Source organism: Dreissena polymorpha, chromosome 3 (genome assembly GCF_020536995.1).
Source record: "Dreissena polymorpha isolate Duluth1 chromosome 3, UMN_Dpol_1.0, whole genome shotgun sequence".
Classification (NCBI taxonomy): Eukaryota; Metazoa; Mollusca; class Bivalvia; order Myida; family Dreissenidae; genus Dreissena; species Dreissena polymorpha.
Window position 1 is genome coordinate 149,583,690 of NC_068357.1, and position 20,153 is coordinate 149,603,842.

The 20,153-nt window shown below is 36.6% G+C and overlaps 1 protein-coding gene across 5 annotated transcripts in view; it reads left to right on the forward strand.

Moving 5' to 3' along the window:
- The window catches only part of LOC127871955 (dual specificity tyrosine-phosphorylation-regulated kinase 4-like), a 106,291-nt gene that overhangs the window by 15,495 nt on the left and 70,643 nt on the right, over positions 1-20,153 (forward strand). For all 5 annotated transcript variants that reach the window (XM_052415245.1, XM_052415249.1, XM_052415247.1 and 2 more), the window contains 2 exons: positions 560-689; positions 13,561-13,693. In XM_052415245.1, coding sequence (XP_052271205.1) covers positions 649-689; positions 13,561-13,693 — 174 coding nt within the window. In that variant the 5' untranslated portion in view covers positions 560-648. The remainder of the gene's footprint in view (positions 1-559; positions 690-13,560; positions 13,694-20,153) is intronic.

The window sequence follows — 20,153 nt, forward strand, 5'->3', positions numbered from 1 at the left end:
TCCCAATGGCAAAAAAATAAAGGCTGTTTCCCAATTGCAAAAAAATAAAGGCTGTTTCCCAATTGCAAAAAAATAAAGGCTGTTTCCCAATTGCAAAAAAATAAAGGCTGTTTCCCAATGGCAAAAAGTAACTTTTTTGCCAAAATTCTGACCAAAACTCACCCAAAATATATGCAAACCTTTTCCAAGAAACTCAAATTACAATAATTGGTTTATTCGTTTATTTTACAGCAATTTAATTCCCTAGCACTAAATAATATACATTTTAGAAAGCAGTTAAACATGCACTTATAAACAATAGTTATACTGTAATCTATAACCATTTTAATAATGTTTAATTTTTCCCAATTTCATGGTCTATCCCGCTTTTTTCCCAATCAAAAAGGCACAGGCTGTGAAATATAAAGCGAAAAAAATCACTGTATATTGAATATATCCTCTCCTGCCTTTTTGATTTTTAGGTTACAGAAAAGAAAGCTTTGCCATAGAAAAATTAAGAGATAATCATGGTATTTTGGTTTCATCAGTTTTCATGCACCCTCTGTTTGCTTTTTTCCAGGAGATGAAATGTTAACAATGAGGGTCAATGCTTTGCAGAACAGAGGTCAACCAGAAAGGTCAGCATGTTTGACCTTGTAACAGTAGACGATGTCAGACAAGCATTATCACCATAGCAATAAGAAGAAAAGGTGAGTGATGTCTACACAAAAAACCTGAGGATGGTCAAATGTTTCACTAATGTCTCACTAATGTCTCACTAATGTCTCACTAATGTCTCACTATAACTAGGAGATTGAGTAAGGCTAGTATTCCATCTTCCGTATCCGCATATGCGCATCCGCAATAGGGGTCCGCAAAAAAGTGCTCAAGTGAGCATTCTAATGCGGATGCAGACAAGATAAGGACGGCATTGAGCACGATGAGGGGAAAGCTGTCTTTGAAATCAACTCTTCAACTATAGAGAGAACGAATCCAAATTGTTGTTTGTTTAGTCTAAAGTAACCTTTAAACTCCTCATCAGCAAGTTCAAGTTCTTTAACGAAATGGTTGTAAGTTCGACAAAATGTTTGGCGATTTCTTACTATTGCACGTGCCTTCCATCTGTGCTTTTGTTTACGTTTACACTTCTTCACATGAACAAGAGCAGCACCAATTAACAAAAAATTGGAAAACTCTTCTTCTGCATACATGTTTTCAGTTCAGAAGTTTTCCCCAAAAAGAAACATACGATTGTATGCGGATGAATGGAATATAGTGTCAGTATTATGATTTTGCTGATACGGATGTGGATACGGATGCGGATAGATGGAATACTAGCCTCAAGCATTTTTATTCAGGCAGACATGATATCAGCAGGGCCTGGTTTGCCTTGCTCTGATATGGTCTGGATTACCTGATTATGTTCAGTGAGCAGATTAACAATTCAGTTAACTCAAGAAAAAAATCAAAACCTACAAAAATTAATTAGGAGTATTATGATTCTATTATTATTGTAAAAGTGTCAATTTGACAAACAACCTGAGTATCATGAGAACATCAAAACTGGTAGGATGGTTGGCAAAGGGGGCTGTTGAAAATATTTACAGGAGTATAACTTTGTATGGCATGGATCTACTTTAAAGGGGCCTTTTCAAGTTTTGGTAAACTGACAAAATTTAAAAAAGTTGTTTCAGATTTGCAAATTTTCTTTTGAGTTATGATGTTTGTGAGGAAAAAGTAAAAGTGAACATTTACCATGCTCTAAAATATCCATTATATGCATCTTTTGACAATTTGAAAACCTGAAAATTATAAAGCGTTGCAACGCAAAACGATTGAATAATTTGGAAAGTTCTGTTGTTGTCGTTATATTTTGTGAAACTACGAGGATTGGGCATATAAGTAAAAAATAATCATCTCATAGCATGAGCGCAGATGGTCGAGTGGTCTAAGCGGGAGACTTTTTACTCCAGGATTCCAGTGGTCAGTGGTTCAAGCCCAGTTGAGGGTTACTTTTTTTTTCTTTTTTTTAATTGTATTTTTTTTTACTGGAGATTTTAAGGTGAAATGTTTAAATTTATCGATATAAAGCATTTAATGACAAGCTTCAATACATGCCAAAATCTGTGAAAAGGCCCCTTTAAAATAAAATGTCGTAAATGACGAGTATGATCAGACACAGTGCTGCTAGCAGCAACCAAGTCCCTGGATCCAAGGTCAGGATCAAAATTCTTGGTCCAAGCTCCATCAGAAGAAATTATCCAAAGCATTTGATCTGGTGCAGAACTTTGTTCAGCATGGATGGATAATAAAAAACTTTGCAGAAGTGATTAGCAGGATGGGATAGAGTGTCATGCTTAGGCCTAAAGGGCAAAGGTCAAGGTCAGACATCAAAAGTAAGAAATTAATCCTTAGAGACTTGTCAGGATCATTACTTTCTCCAGAATGTATGGATTTTCAAATAACTAGACATAAAGGATAAGCATGATGCCACACAACAGAAGCCAGAAACCAGACTCTTGTCCAATGATCAGATTTCACATTCTTAAGTGAAAGATAAGAAATGTAGGAATAATACTTTGTTTAGCATGTATTTATTGTCCCCTACCGGTTTCACCTGAGGGGACTTATGGTTTGCGCTCTGTCTGTCAGTCTGTCAGTCCGTCAGTCAGTCACACTTTTCTGGATCCTGCGATAACTTTACAAGTTCTTAATATTTTTTCATGAAACTTGAAACATGGATACAGATGGCAATATGGACATTATGCACATCATTTCATTTTGTTCCTACATCAAAAATTTTGGTTGCTATGGCAACAAATAGACTAAAAATACTGCTGAAAATGGTGTTTTTCTGGATCCTGCAATAACTTTAAATAAAAGGTCATAATATTTTTTCATGAAACTTGAAACATGGATTGATGGGGATATGGGCATTACGCATGTCATTTCATTTTGTTCCTACGTCAAAAATTCTGGTTGCTATGGCAATAACAAAAATAAATTCCGACAATGGTGGAATTTCTGACAATGGTGGAGCCGGTAGGGGACTATATTGCTTGGCAATAGTCTTGTTTGTAATTTTTTTTTGCATTAGTGACAATGGTCACCTGAAAAAATGTTAATAAGAAGGACCAGGTATCCAGATTCAAGGTCACAGTTCACTGTTAAAAAATAAATATAGAAATTTACTTGTCAAAGACAAGAAGACAGTCACTGTATTAAATGTCAGTGTCACAGTTCAAAGTCAAGTGTCTAATATTAGAAACAAACCTGTGATATTTTGTCCTGCTGGTTGTGACTTTGTCCGGTGTTAATGGATTTTGAAATACATTGCAAGAGAAAGTTTTGTTAGACTAGAGTCTCACCCTAGAGAACCAGGCTCCAATGTCAAGGTCATAATTCAAGTTCAAGATTCAAACTATTGTATTGAGCATATATAACTATCTGTGGCAAAATAACATATCATTTTGATCTCTACTGGCCATAGGCCAGAAGAGCTTATTTGATGGCATGGTGTCTGTCTGTCTGTCTGTCTGTCTGTCTGTGTCTGTCTGTCTGTCTGTGTCTGTCTGTCTGTCTGTCTGTCTGTCTGTCTGTCTGTCTGGCTGGCTGGCTGTCTGGCTGGTTGTCTGGCTGTCTCGCGGTGTGCGTAGACTTTCTCTTGTATATCCGATAAAGTCCACATTTTTCATCCGCTTCTTTTCAAACTTGTTCAGTGTGTTGATACTAATGAGGACTCAAACCCTATTGAAAATGGTTTACATCAGAGTAAAAAGTCCAGAATTATCTCCCCTTGAATTTGAGAAAACTGTGAAATAAGGCATGTTTACACAATAAAGTCCACAGTTTTCATCCAATCATTTTCCAACTTGCACAGTGTCTTAATCTGAATGATGAGTCAAACCGTATTGAAAATGAGCAATATCGGAGTTATAAGTCCAGAATTATCTCCCCTTGAATTTGAGAAAAAAATGAAAAACTTTAACATTTTGCCATAACTTTTGCAATATTGAAGATAGCAACTTCATATTTGGCATGCATGTGTATCTCATGGAGCTGCACATTTTGAGTGGTGAAAGGTCAAGGTCATCCTTCAAGGTCAAAGGTCAAAAACAAAAAAATCAAAGCGGCGCAGAAGGGGACATAGTGTTTCCGACAAACACATTTCTTGTTTGTTTACATATAAAGTTCTATCCTTTTGAAACTTCAACGGATGTTTTATATCATCAAGGGCCAGAATCCCATTGAGAGTGAAGAAAGTTTGTCCAATTTATTGTTGAAAAGGAGCCATTTGAAGTTTAAATTTTACATTACTTCTTGTTTATGCAATGTATTTCCCATTTTTGGGTCTGTTTGTGTTAAACCTTCTCAGATTGTTCATACTATCAAGGGCTTGAGCCCTATTGATTCCAGCCAGTAGAGCGATTCAGGCCCTCATGGGCCTCTTGTTACTATTTAGAAAGCTTACATTCTTTATCTTGAGTTTTTTTTCTGCTTTGTAAAAGAGGCTGTAAAATTTATTTAGGGACCCGATCCCGAAGTAAACGGACCCAATCCCAAACTGAAAAAAATCCCATTTTTTAATTTAATTTTATTTTTTAAAATGAAGTGTCTAATGATTATAATATCTCAATTTTATTTCATAAACATCTAACAAAGTATATAACTAATATTCATATGATTTTTTTTTCTAAAATGGCCAGGAAAAGGCCTGATCTGTCAGTATTTGTTGATAAAAAATTCCTCTTTGTCCATTTTGTTGATAAAGAATTCCGAATTTGCTATTTTATCGATTTAAAAAGACCCAATTTCACTAGACTGCTTTTCCAAAACTGGCTAGAAAACACCCTGATTTATGAGTTAAATATGTAACAAGCCTGTTGATATAAAACAGATAATTGAGCCAGAGTCTGATGCTATTTTACAGTTGTCAAATCTGGAGCCGATAGTTTATATTTTAAAAGGTAGTGAATAAATCTACTCAGTTTCCAAGGAAACCTCAAATCTTTAACAGGTACCCAGGTAGATAATACAGTTCCTAAGTTTTCCATAACATGTTTACATCTCCATTGATCATTGATCTGAACATCAAAACAATCTATATTGAAACCCCTGTTGATAAACTTTGCAATCACTGTGAAATGTTTGTGGTTGATGCAAAAAACTCTGTCAATGGATAAAAAGTTTTAAAGATAAATGAAGTGAAATATAAGTGTATGTTTTAGCGCCCATGGAATGTTATCCCAGATATACACAAGAGTTAGTCTTTCACAGCTTGAAACTCTGACCCTCTTGTTGATTTTCTCTGTGTATAATGCCAAATACCAGATTGCCTGTTTTAAAACAAACTGGCTGATAGTTATCTAGCAGACTTGGTTTTCTGTGTTTTTTACTCAAATAAATAATAATTATTAATATGCCATTGATATATGCCATTGATATAAAAATGTACATTCACTTCAATGCAATTTTAAAGCAAATACTTTGAATGGTTTTATTTAACAAAGTACATGGCATTGTGTGCATGGGTATTTTAGTGTAGTTTTTCTCTGTTTTACAGCCAAAACTTTAGCAAAAACTACATTTTGGACTTGTGTTGCAGGTTATTCAATAAGAATTGTGGCTTGATGGATGAAACAATTGTTGGTGTGCTATTTTTCAGTAATTATTGTCTGTGTTAAAAATGAATTTATATTAAGTATGATTTCATTAAATTGTTGTACATAAATTGTCGTGGATAATATATTTGGTGGCTAAGATGTTTTACTCTTTGAAGCCATCATGTGCCCTCGCTGACGAAATTGTTGCTAGTTCTTGATGATGAGCAGCAAAGGTATCTCATGGTGGTGGAATGTTTAATACACTAATTGACTATCTTTTTTGTTGTATGTTACTAATACACTGTAACTCCAATATAGTGCGGTCCGTTATAACGCTGTGTCCAATATAACGCGGGGGGTCCTTGGATTCCGTTTTTTCTCCAACCTTCCATTTCTGATTCAAATCCTTGTTATGCAACTTCATGTATTTTCAGAAAATTCAAAGAAGCCGGCGATCACAGCTTGATTGCTTTATCCGTCCGTTTAACTGATTTTAATCGATTAGATGTTAAACGACACTCGACAGCTAAATGATGTTATTCTGTTGTGTAATGTCAATAAAGGTGTGAAAACTCGCGAGTCCGTATTTATTACATGTGTTCCCTATCAGAGCAGTTCAGTGCGCTAATTTCAATTAGGCAAGTGCAAGCGGAATAATTATCAAATTAAAGTTATTTAAAACGATTACCTGTTTATGTTTTGTATTTATCGTGTATTGTATTTCATTGTATAAACTATGCCTGTGTAAGTGTGTTATCGTTCATTATATGCTACACATGCTTGATAAATAAAAATATCTGTGTGTGTGTTTAATGTTTCAGTGCGTTTACGAAAAAGAAATTAAAAAATCCTGCGTTTTATTTACATGCTAACGCAATGTAATAGTTAACAGAGATGCCCTTAAATTTGTGCCCGTTATCAGAAAGTCCACGGAAAGCACGTTTTTTACATGCTGCGTATGACGCAATAAAATATTTCTTTGTACATGTATCGTATTGCATTCAATCTAAATTTAAATTCGCGCGTCCAATGAAAGCTGTGTTCCATAATGCACTGTACTAATTTTTCTGAAAAATGGCGTAGGCATATGAATTTGTTTACGAAATTCGTAAACATATTTCTTGTCATAAATGTTTATCATTATTTTTTCGTAAGTGATGTTGTAATTATATTGGATTATCGGATAAATGTGCACATTAGAAAAGCGGTATGTATACTGTTATCGTTCGATTCGGTTTATATGCATGTATTTGCGGATGACAACACAGCATGACAATACACAGGACCTATAGTATAGGCTACACTTTACCTGTTTTTATAGCCCTCTGAAATAAATAAGCTCAAAACTTATAACGCTGTCTGTTTATAACGCTGTTGCGTGGCTTGGACCCCGTCATCCGCGTTATATTGGAGTTACAGTGTATTTATATCCCTCAACAACAAAGTACAGGGTTATATAATGGATTAACAGTTTGTGTGTTGGACTTGTGTCTGTCCGTCTGTTGGTAGACAAATACTTTCCACAAGGGCACCTTATAATACTTTACAACGCACAATTTGAATGGATTGTTTCCTATGCTACAAAGCTGTGCTTGTGCAATTTTATTTACCTATATGGCAAAAGGTATGCCCTTATTTCATTTTAAAATTTCTATCACATTTAGTTTACGTTTTTTTTGTTTGTTAAGTGAGTCTCTGCATTCTTGTTGCGTACTGGCTATAACTCTGTAGAATCACCTTTAGGATGCCTGTAGATACAAAAGCTAACACTTAGATTGGAGAAAACTAGCTTAGAAGCCAGTGTGGACGCTGTGACATTGCCATATAGACCTCATGACATCGCTGATGTGTGGATGCCTAGATGTTGCTGATGTGTGGACACCCTGATGTTGCTGATGTGTGGATGCCTAGATGTTGCTGATGTGTGGACACCCTGATGTTGCTGATGTGTGGATGCCTATATGTTGCTGATGTGTGGATGCCTAGATGTTGCTGATGTGTGGACATCCTGATGTTGCTGATGTGTGGATGCCTAGATGTTGCTGATGTGTGGATGCCTAGATGTTGCTGATGTGTGGACACCATGACGTTGTTGATGTGTAGACACCCTGATGTTGCTGATGTGTGGACACCCTGATGTTGCTGAGGTGTGGACACCCTGATGTTGCTGATGTGTGGTCACCCTGATGTTGCTGATGTGTGGACACCCTGATGTTGCTGATGTGTGGAAACCATGATGTTGCTGATGTGTAGACACCCTGATGTTGCTGATGTGTAGACACCCTGATGTTGCTGATGTGTGGACACCCTGATGTTGCTGATGTGTGGACACCCTGATGTTGCTGATGTGTGGACGCCCTGATGTTGCTGATGTGTGGACATCCTGATGTTGCTGATGTGTGGACACCCTGATGTTGCTGATGAGTGGACACCCTGATGTTGCTGATGTGTGGACACCCTGATGTTGCTGATGTGTGGACGCCCTGATGTTGCTGATGTGTGGACACCCAGATGTTGCTAATGTGTGGATGGCATGAAGTTGTTGACGTGTGGACGCCCTGAAGTTGTTGATGTGTGGACGCCCTGATGTTGCTGATGTTAGGATGCCATGAAGTTGTTGATGTGTGGATGCCCTAAAGTTGTTGATGTGTGGACGCCCTGATGTTGTTGATGTGTGGACGCCCTGATGTTGTTCATGTGTGGACGCCCTGAAGTTGCTGATTTGTGGACGCCATGAAGTTGCTGATGTGTGGATGCCATGACGTTGATGTGTGGACGCCCTGAAGTTGTTGATGTGTAGACGCCCTGAAGTTGTTGATGTGTGGACGCCCTGATGTTGTTGATGTGTGGACGCCCTGAAGTTGCTGATTTGTGGACGCCATGAAGTTGTTGGTGTGTGGATGCCTAGATGTTGCTGATGGGTGGATGCCTAGATGTTGTTGATGTGTGGATGCCTAGATGTTGCTGATGTGTGGACACCATGACGTTGCTGATGTGTGGATTCCTAGATGTTGCTGATGTGTGGACGCCATGACGTTGTTGATGTGTGGATGCCTAGATGTTGCTAATGTGTGGACGCCATGACGTTATTGATGTGTGGACGCCCTGAAGTTATTGATGTGAAGATGCCCTGAAGTTGTTGATGTGTGGACGCCTTGATGTGTTGTTGATGTGTGGATGCCTAGATGTTGCTGATGTGTGGACGCCATGATGTTGTTGATGTGTGGATGCCCTGAAGTTGTTGATATGTAGACGCCCTGATGTTGTTGATGTGTTGACGCCCTGATGTTGTTGATGGGTGGACGCCATGACCTTGTTTATGTGTGCATGCCTAGATGTTGCTGATGTGTAGACGCCATGACGTTGTTGATTTGTGAATGCCCTGAAGTTGTTGATGTGTAGACGCCCTGATGTTGTTGATGTGTGGACGCCCTGATGTTGTTGATGTGTGGACGCCATTACGTTGTTGATTTGTGGATGCCTAGATGTTGCTGATGTGTGGACGCCACGACGTTGTTGATGTGTGGATGCCATGAAGTTGCTGATTTGTGGACGCCATGATGTTGTTGATGTGTAGACGCCCTGATATTGTTGAAGTGTGGACGCCCTGATGTTGTTGATGTGTGGATGCCCAGAAGTTGCTGATTTGTGGACGCCATGAAGTTGTTGATGTGTTGATGCCATGACGTTGTTGATGTGTGGATGCCATGACGTTGTTGATTTGTGGATGCCTAGATGTTGCTGATGTGTGGATGCCATGTCATTGTTGATGTGTGGGCGCCCTGAAGTTGCTGATGTATAGACGCAATGACGTTGCTGATGTGAGGACGCCCTGATGTTGTTGATGTGTGGATGCCCTGAGGTTGCTAATGTGTGGACGCCCTGAAGTTGCTTATGTGTGGATGCCCTGAAGTTGCTGATGTGATCACACCCTGATGTATGAACATGACATCGCTAATGGTAAATCTGCCTGACATTCCATATCATGTGCAGATTTACTGATATGCAATCAGTAGTAAACAATGTCCTTGTCAACCATACAGGCCTGTTCTAACCAGGAAGCACCTGTCTTTGTCTAATCCTGGTATTAGGATAACTTTTTTACAGTGAGTTGTGGGTATTCTATTAAACACTCAACTATAGATTCTTTGTACCGTTTGTCCTGGTCTCTTCTGACCACATTTTCTTTGCCTTGACTGGGCTTTCCACATTTTCTTTGCCTTGACTGGGCTTTCTATACATTTTGAACTGCTAGTAGACTGTGAGTACAACCCTTAACCTCTCTTAAGAGAGTATGTAATTAATGGTGTCTGATTTACAGGCCCACCAGGCATTGACTTTGGCATAATGATGAGCCAATTAATTACATATAAAAGCAAATGATGTTTTCACAGATTGATGCATAGACAATCATGAAAATGTCACACAGTGACTTCCAGAAAAGTCAAGTTTGATTGTAATTGTACACTACCCGAACCGCGATTTTTGTCTAAATCACCGACACGCAGTGGTCATTATTTATTTTGGGTGACAAATCGCAGCGATCTGGCACGTTTCATCACGCTAGGTCGATCATGATCATCGCTAATGCTATAAATAGAATCTAGATGCCCAGCATCAGCATTCGCGTTCAAAGTACGATTTTCCTACGTTAAATTGTATAATCTTCACAGCAATTCGCTGCGATTCATAGCGTTTATAGATGATGCAGTGAAATTCAATTTGCCAACATTATACAAAAAATAATTTTCAAGTAAATGTATATCTACAACTACATGCACATAGTTCGTAGAAATTGGTTTGTTATATTTGAGTTTCTTCTGAAATCAGCGTTTGTTTTTAAGATTAATATTAGTCTAACAGTTGATAAATACTTATCGGAGATATTAGTTTTACAATACTTTATTTCCACTTATTAGCTTCTGTCGAAATTGTTGACAATTTAATTGGGTCGCGAAAATGTGTGACAAAAGAACTTACTTGCAAATCCTTTCCAAACAAGATCTTAATTTGTTGATTAAACAACTGTCTTTTGGAAAGCGTATAAGTAACCCCACAAAACAGAGAATCAACTTCCATCGCAATCGAACTTAACTAAATAGTGAGTCACTTGACGGTTTAGTTTCCTCAACGCCATTTTATTCACAGAGTAATCAATCACTAAACAATCCCATATGCACTCAGTGAAACAATAGACAATCCAATATTAACACTAAACACTTAAGATTCCTGTTATAACTCCATACAGCAAATAAAACAAAAGCTAAACTGATGGTTAGGCCAGGATAACCCTTGACTAAATTATATACCTTGTAGCGTCCATTTTACTAACGAACTGAGTAAACGAAACGATGGTAATTATTTTAATTATGATCTAATTGAGAGTTATTGTTTGTGTTAGCAAATCGATAACATTACGGCATTATGGATTTGTTGGGGTTTCTTATATGCTGTCCAAAAGACTACAAGTGTTATTTCAACAAATAAAGATCTTGTTTGGAAATCAGGATTTCGACATTCAGCAAGTAGGGTGTTTATTTTCATATTGGCATACATTTTCGCGATAGTATGTGATCGTAAATAATGTTTACTTTTTTTAATAAGTTGAAATTTAAATATAGTAGTCAGCGCGAATCACTGCGTTTCGCGGTGTTTTGCGATGATGCTACAACTGATCTTTATCGCGAGATGGTCGCAGTGAAATCACGGCCACATCACCGCGAATCACCCATAGAGTGTTATCACAGCGAATCACCGCGTTTTTCCACGTTGGCCCAAATGCGGCGATGTGAGATTTAGACAGAAATTGCGAGTCTAGTGGTGAATTTGCCCAAAGGTGCTTGAAATATAATTAAACTTAAAAATATAATGGCAGTTCTCTTGTTTTCATATAGGAGGTTAATTATCTTTTAAAACACAAACAACTTGAGCACACTTTTAATAAAATCAATGTTTATCCATTATTTAAATCATTTCCAAACAAATGTTATATGCTTTTTAAGTCACCCATAGATTATAAATTAATTGCCTAAGTGCTTAGAGTAAAATATTCATTAATTTTTTTTTTAAGTTCAATGTATAATTACTCTTAAGTAACTGACAACCCTTAGAAATCAATTTTGAAATTCGATCAAACAAGTCACACACTTGACTCTACATAATTGTTGATAACCAAATGTGAGACGAAATGGGCTATAAAATTTAATGCAAGGTTAATAAATGTTCTATTCTTTTTATATTTTTGACACCCCATAAAACAAGATAAATGATTATTGTCTTTAATTGAAGAAAAAAGTTTTTTGAATTTGCTCATTTGATTTTCTAATTTATTTGGCTTAAAAACAGCAAAGATAAGCTAAGTATCAACTTTCAAAATTGATTAATGCTTCCACAGTTTTCTTCATTTGACCCCATGAAAGCTCTGTGCACGCCTGCATGAAGTAAATTGTTGAAAGATGTGATGTCAATGTTTGGAATTTGTTTTAAAAGGAAAATATCTGTGAATGTTTGAAATGCTGTTATTGGGCTGATATGATGTGGTAACTTTTTACTGTGTTGTTGAAATTGTGCTTAACAGAAGAATGAGGTAATTTATTGCAATGTCTATTTATTGTGTAGTTCTCACACATTATTGTACCCAACGGATGAAACCGGAGGGGACTTATGGTTTGCACTCCGTCTGTCTGTCAGTCTGTCTGCCAGTCAGTCACACTTTTCTGGATTCTGCAACAACTTTAAAAGTTCTTCATATTTTTTTATGAAACTTAAAACATGGATGGATGGCAATATATAGATTATGCACCTCACGAATTTTTTTTACTGACAATGGTGGAGTTTCACCGGTAGGGGACCATATTGCTTGGCAATCTCTTGTTTGTAATTTAAAACTCTAGTTGTTTCTGAAATATTTTGCTTACATAGAACTAAGTATAGTTTTTTTTTCCATAATAAATCATCACATGTTTGAAAGCATGTAATATAGCTCACTAGTCTGAAACATAAGTCACATGAGACAGCTATTGACATAAGTTCCCACCAGCTACTTCTATGTAAATCTGAGTGAACATTACATGCCTTAAATATCTTTGGTGACAGTAATAAGAGACTAATAAGATAGCAAACAACCTTCTTAACAAACCTCTTTCTCGAAGCTTTGGCTAAGTAAAGATTAATGACAGCTATTGCTTTTCAATAAACAATTATGTACCTGCATAACAAAGCAATATACAATTGAGACACATTCTGTGAAAACAGGGCTTAATGAATGTGCAGTCTGCACAGGCTAATCAGGGACAACACTTTTCACTTTCAAGATATTTTTCAATTGAAGGCAGTCTTTTCTTAACAAAAATTCAGCCAAGGCAAAAAGTGTGTCCCTGATTAGACTGTTCAGACAGGCTTATCTAGGACAATACTTTATGCACATGCATTAAGCCCTGTTTTCCCAGATTGAGCCTCAAATGAAGCTGGATCGGTTGTAATCGGGGACTTTTTTCTATTTCACTTATTGTATATAGCTGGATAAAGTGTATTATTGTACATGTATATATCTCTTTTGGCTCAAAAATAAAAGTCTGCAGAATTTTCGCTCCTCTTAGCCGAATGTTTTGTACATTTATTTGTTTATTAAACTTTACATCTAAAGTCAACACTTAGAAATAAATTAATTATTTTGCAATATAGTGAGATAGGCTTGTTAAAGGCCTTATGTTAAGTAAGTCGAGATGAAAAAACAAGACAAATTGATTTAAGCAAATTGCAATTTGTGGCTTTGAAAGAGTGTCAACTTTTAAACCAATTGTAACTCACCAGACTTTTATTTAATTAAAATGCCATCTCCAAAAAATGATAGTAGGCAGATGGGCATGTAAAATATGATAAAATTATTTCATGAATGGTCAAATTGATGGTCACAAACCTCAATTGAACCAATACATTAAATAATTTGAATACAATTCTTAAACATTTTTTAATTCAGACAGAAGCGGTCCAAAGAGGCCTACCAAGAGAGTGACTTTTACAAGGGAGTACACGGGATCCTGGAGCCTGCAGTCCAGCATGTGCAGACCCTACAGCTCCCTATACTGATCCCTAGAGCTGTTTTCCCTGGGGTAAGTATGGGCCTGTGGGGTCAGATATCAGTTTATGCTAGGGCTGACAGTAAGTTCCCTATTCTGATCCTTAAAGCAGTCTTAATGAGACACTTTTGGGTCAGACATCAGGTTACCCTAGGGCTCACAGTTCCCTAGTCAGATCCCTAGAGAGGTCTCCCTGAAATACATAGAGGTTATGTGGGGTCAGACATCAGGTTTTGCTAGGGCCGACAGCTCCCAAAACTGACACCTAGAGCAGTTTTCCTGAAGTACGTAGGGGTTATTTGGGGTCAGACATCAGGTTCTTTTTCTAGGGCTTACAGTTCCCTATACGGATACCTAGAGCAGTCTTCCCTGAGGTAAGTGGGTATCATGTGGGTACTGGCATCAGGTTATGCAAGGGCTGACAGTTCCCTCACTGATCACTCAGTACATACATTGCTGGTCGTTTTTATCCACTAATGGTGGTTTCATTAAATTAATAATTGCAAAAACAGTATGGGTATTTGAAAGGATCATAAATAGGTCAGGTGTGTTTGTAATAGCAGATTTGTTAGTTTTTCGAAAAGCAAGCTAGGATATGTCTTTCGAACATTTGCTTTAAAAGTTACATTTAATTTTAATAAAAAAGTCTAACATTAAAAAAGAAGCTGGGTATAATATTCAAACATGTAATTAAAAAAACAAACCATATCTTCCTTCTTGGGCTATTAAAAATAACAACAATACATTAATTTATGAAGAGTTTACAAGTACTAATATATTCTTTTAAATACACTAGAAAATGTTTCAGCCTGAAAGCCTAGTGGAAGTGTGTAACATTTTGCTTGCAATTTTCAGGATTCAAAAACCTAGAGAAACAGGAAAACATTTTTTCAACTTATGTCTGGATAATATAAGCAATGCTCTAAGTAAACAAGATTATTACAAACATTACATTGTCATTAAATGCATTTTATTATATTTTTCAAGAATGCAAATTTTTTGGTGAACAACTCCTTTTAAAAATATTATCTGGTATATTATTATTTTCTTTATGCATAACAATAATTCATTTTTAATTTAATTTAACAATAAGGTGCCATAACTTTAGGTCATAAGTTAAAATCCCCTTTATCTACTTTTTATCTTTGAGCAAACATACCTAAGTGCCACATAAGTACCTGAATCCCTCTCTTGATGTCTTAGGATTGTCACGTACTGATGTTAAACACACAGTAATATCTTGAGATTTAACTCTTAAATAGATTTATAAGTAAATAAATCATAAGACGTTTTACTTTCAAATTGTGTGGGTGTGAAAATTAAGTGAAGGAAAAAGGTTAATTTGAATTGGATTTATATATATATATATATATATATATATATATATATATATATATATATATATATATATATATATATATATATATATATATATATATATATATATATAATTATTATAATGATTGTGTAAATGTGCTTAAATTTACAGGTACTCCACAACAAGTGCTCATAAGTAATTTGATAACTATCATACGTATGTGATGGCCATTATGCACATTGTTAAATACAATTTTAATCAAAAAGTAATTTTATTTATGTTGTGCTAATTGTCTCATTATAATAAATACATTTTAATGCATTATCGAAAATGAATAATTGATTTCGAGTACATGTATTTTAGATTGGAAAAATAAGAACTTTTAGATAATAAAACAAAAATAACTTAGGTGAAAAGTAAATGTTTTGTTTCAAATCTAAATTGCTTTGCTTTGCTTAAAATGAAATGAAAATGGTAGCAGATTCAGAACACAAATATGGAATAGACATCTTGTTTGGAAAACTGGAACCATGTTGGAGGTCATATTTTAATGAAATTTTCATTGAAAATATCTTTAGATTCCTTCAGCAAATCCTTTCATGGTAGTACAATAGTAGAGTTCATTAGTACAATCATAGTGGCTCATCCATCAGTATTGATTCTCTGGTCAATAATGCAGCACTGCCTCTAATCACTCTGTTATATACAACATCAAAGACTGCTGGACATGTACTACTTAAGTACCGTGAAGAGATACATAGTGAGCTTATAGCATCATTAAGAAATAGTGTAGAATTGGTCATGGTGTATCAGTCACTTAACAACAATTTGGAGTTAAGATGCTTAGGAATTGATCCTAGATCATGTTTTAAGTTTGGAATTTGAACAAAGTTAAAAAACAACCAAAAAACCAGCATAGTTATGATTTGTGTTAATATTGAACAATAAAAAGTGGTTAAAGACCAAAAGAATTCAGAAAATTTGGAATTGCAAAACAATGGTTCTATTTGATGAACCCCTACAGGTAATCATTCTTTCTTTATATGAGGTACATATGCTAATAATCTTGTATAATGAACACCTGGTTTACATAAATGTTTGCTATAGGTGCCACACAATAAATGTGTTGGTTATTATCCATACATATATTTTTATAGGCATCATAGTTAGCTGTTGGCGTCTGTGTCTGTTTTTCCCTCACCATGAGCACTATTTCCATACTAAGTGTCTATGGTCGATCTGTCAGTAGGTGTGTGCTTGCATGTTTCTGTGAAAAAACTTAATTTCCTTTACCACTGGACAGAATCTGACAAAATGTCACAAGAATGTTTCCTGGGTTGTCCTCTATTAAATTGTTTTAATGGTTCTTGTTTGCTGACTTATAAGGTCACAGGGCCCAAAAGGGGTCTAAAATGAAACATTTTCAAATCTCCTTTAACGCATGGCGCATTGGTTTAATAATTGTTATGCTATATTGTAGTGTGGTCTTCGTCAATGTTTGTTCAGATCATCCCCTTGGGGTCATGCAAACTTGGCCTTGCCCTGGAAGTTACTTGTTTTCCCCATATGTGTACATAGTAAAAACTTTGAAAACCCTCTCCTCTGAAACTATAAAGCACAAGGCTTTCATATTCAATATGAAGCATCATCTTCAGTCCTGGGGGCCGTTTCATAAACGATTGTATGACAATTTAAACTTAAGAGAGAATTTTGTAATCTTAATAAGTAAACAAACTAGCTCGCCATGCTCGTCAAATATATACGGCGCTTGAGATGCCAATGTAATTAATTAAGTACTGAAAATTTATAATAATATGATATGGACTTAAGCAATAATGTACCTTCGAAAAATGTATCGTATCATAAATGTGTACTACGATGTTAATGGAAACAGTCCCCTGGAATACTCAATAAGGCACCTGCCTATGGTCCCCCGAAATGTTTAGGGGCCCCATGAGACCATTGCGAAAGAATTTTGTTACTTATATACTTAGCCTAATCTAACTTCATAAAGCCAATTATTTTATAAATTATCAATTTTATGTTCAGATAAAAGGCTTGACAACTTTGTCTTATCAAGTGACAATCATTTATTTTTTTAAAAACTGTATTGTTGTGCTGGTTATTTCATTTTCAAAATGTTAACTCTTCTAGTGCTGGAACTGAATTTTGAAGGCTTTTGCTCATACTGGGGTTGAATTTTGCATTACGGTATTATGATAACATTTTATTCCTATAAAAGGACATTGTCACATTTATGTCTTTCCAGCCTTGGCACAGGTAGGCTAATTTAAACTTTTGAAATCGATTGGACAATGGTGGTTAATTAGGCGCTAGGCTGATTAGGGGCCTGAGCCCCAAATGTTTCACGGCCTATGGGCCTCAATGATGCTTATCTGGAACTGATCATTTTAAAGTCCTATACAAAGTTTGTTCAAATTATTCTCAGGGGTCTCGAAAGTGGCCTTGTCAAGGGGTCACCAGTTGTACATTTAATGGAAAATGGTTTAAATCTTGTCTGAAACTGAAAAAAACATGCCTTTCATATTTGGTATGTAGCATTCTGCTCTAGGTCCTATATAAAGTGTGTAGACATCATTCCTCTGGGCTCCAAATTGACCCTGCTCTAGGTCCTATATAAAGTGTGTAGACATCATTCCTCTGGGCTCCAAATTGACCCTGCTCTAGGTCCTATATAAAGTGTGTAGACATCATTCCTCTGGGCTCCAAATTGACCCTGCAGCTCAAGAGGTCATATTTTTAACATGGACATATAGAAAAATAATGTGTGAAACTTCTCTGTTATAGTGTGCTTTAAAATGATTTTACAAACAGCATAAAACTGTTATACATCTGCATTTATCATATACTGTACAAAGGTGTAAACCGCATATCAAATTTGAAAGGCAATGATAAATTACTAAAACTTCTGGAAAAAAACAACAAAAATAAGCATTTAAACATGTAAATGCACTATATTAATCTGTTTCATGAAAAAAAGTACAAAGTTTGTTATTTTACACTTAAACATGCTAATCTTTGACATATTGAGTTGGCCTGTACAAATATATTTAAAAATTCATTATGACATGTTTCAGTTATAGTTTCTTATGCTGCATTTACACTATGTTCCCGGTGACCACGGCAATCCCGTTTCGGGCCACCGTGGAGGAAACGGGATGAACGTGAGGCAACGTAGGGGAACGGTATAGCCAAACATGACACAACGTGGTTGCGGTGTCAAAATTTAAAACTGTCAAAAAATTTGCCACAGAAGCCACTGCGGAAGTGAGAAACGTGATAGAACTTTTTAAACGCAACAAAACTTGACAGTACGTAGCAGGCCATAACAGAACCCGAAAAGGGTCGGTACTCTGACGGGAATCTAATTCATTCCCTGACATGTTAAGTTTTTATCAAGTTTTGTTACGTTTTGTTACATTTTGTCAAGATTACCACGACAAGCTAGGATAATTGACAGCTGTTTTGATACGTGTTTATTCCGACCCGTTACGTCGTGTTGCGTTTTGCAGGCAGATGCGTTACTGCCAGTTGAGTTGTTGTATGGTCTGGCACAATTCACGCGGTCTGAAGATGAGTATATAAAAGCCGTGCTATTCAGGAAGCTTTCATTTCAGTCCTAACACTCGATCAGTATAATGCCACCAAGAAAGCGCCGAACAAAGGCTCCCTGCGCTGCAAAGGACGCTTAAGTTGAGGAGCAACCTGAAAGTCCATGCCTACCGTCGCACGATCAAGAAGAACCCACTGCTCCTGTTGATGCGCCCCTTACAAATGAGGAACAAAAAGCAGAAGGAGGTGCATGTGCTAGGAAGACTACAACCTCTAGGGTCATAACAAATTTTGCTGAAGATGAAAAAGAGCTCGTAATTGACTTCCTCCAGCAAAATCCAATTATCTGCTCAAAGAGGCAAAAGACAGGCTCTGGGTGAAAGATGAAACGCAGCCCAGTGAATTGAAAATGTGGTATGAGAGCATGCGCACTTAACTTGGTAAACTGAAGAAAGCACCCACCAAGTCAGGGCAAGCAGAAGATGAATTCACTTCTGGGGTCATCCTCAGATAATTCTGAAAGGTGTTGATATCTTCGTTGGGAAGTTCCCTGGTAAAAAATGCATCAAAGGCCATTGCTGTTGCCTTTTAGCTCCCAATAGCAATGTATGAACCAACAGGGACCTTGGCCTCCTTCTTCCTCTTTTCCAGCACTTTTGTGCTTCTTTCAGCTCTTAACAACGCAAAGATTTTATTAATGCTGCAAATAAGCAGGCAAACACAAAATTGGCCTTGTTGTTCACATCCATGTCACTGGAATTATTTCGTTATAATTAATACTGTTGCTTGAGAGTATTCTTTTATACCAGGAGCACAATCATGCCCGAAACCTCTCGGATGTCCATGTTTGATCCGCACGGTACCTTGACAAACGTGTGCAACATATCAAACCTGCATGACAAATGCAAACAACGTGCGGGAACTTAATAGAACGCAACGTACTTTGAAGCAACATTTATATATCCGTGGCAGACTGTGGATGAATGCGTAGAGCACCATCGAAAGGCCGCGTTTTCGCTTCGACGTCATGTCACAGATACCTTGATAAACCGTGAGGAAAGTTAGCACAACCTAGCAAACTTTGGATAAAGGTCAAACATTGCAACAGTCACACGGCGCGATACGTTTCGGACATATGGGACTGCCGTGGCTGCCAGGAACATAATTTAAACGCAGCATTATGGTTATAAATCATTCAGGTGTAACTGGTCAAGATTCTCCATAGCTCGTTGCATAAAGACTTTCCAGTCTTTTTTTTTGCTGGAAAATTAGAACAGTTCATTGGGGACTAGATCGGTAATAAATTTTGTATCATAGATTGATTTTTCACTGGTTTCTTTGAAGTAATAGCAAATTGTAATAGATGCTGATTTTTTTTAATGTGACATCAAAGATTTTCTTAAACAGGATGTTGTTCTATTATTCACTGGTTGGTCAGTGAAAATGTTCCCCATGAAGGCTGGTTTGGTGATACGCCAGATAACAGGGTGGATTTGCCTTAGGTTTATGGATTTTTCTTGAATTATTAATAAGTTGCATATTAGCTGAAGAGATGGAGTCTAATACTGATGTTAGCGAATCTTTAGGGGCAAGACGGTTTTA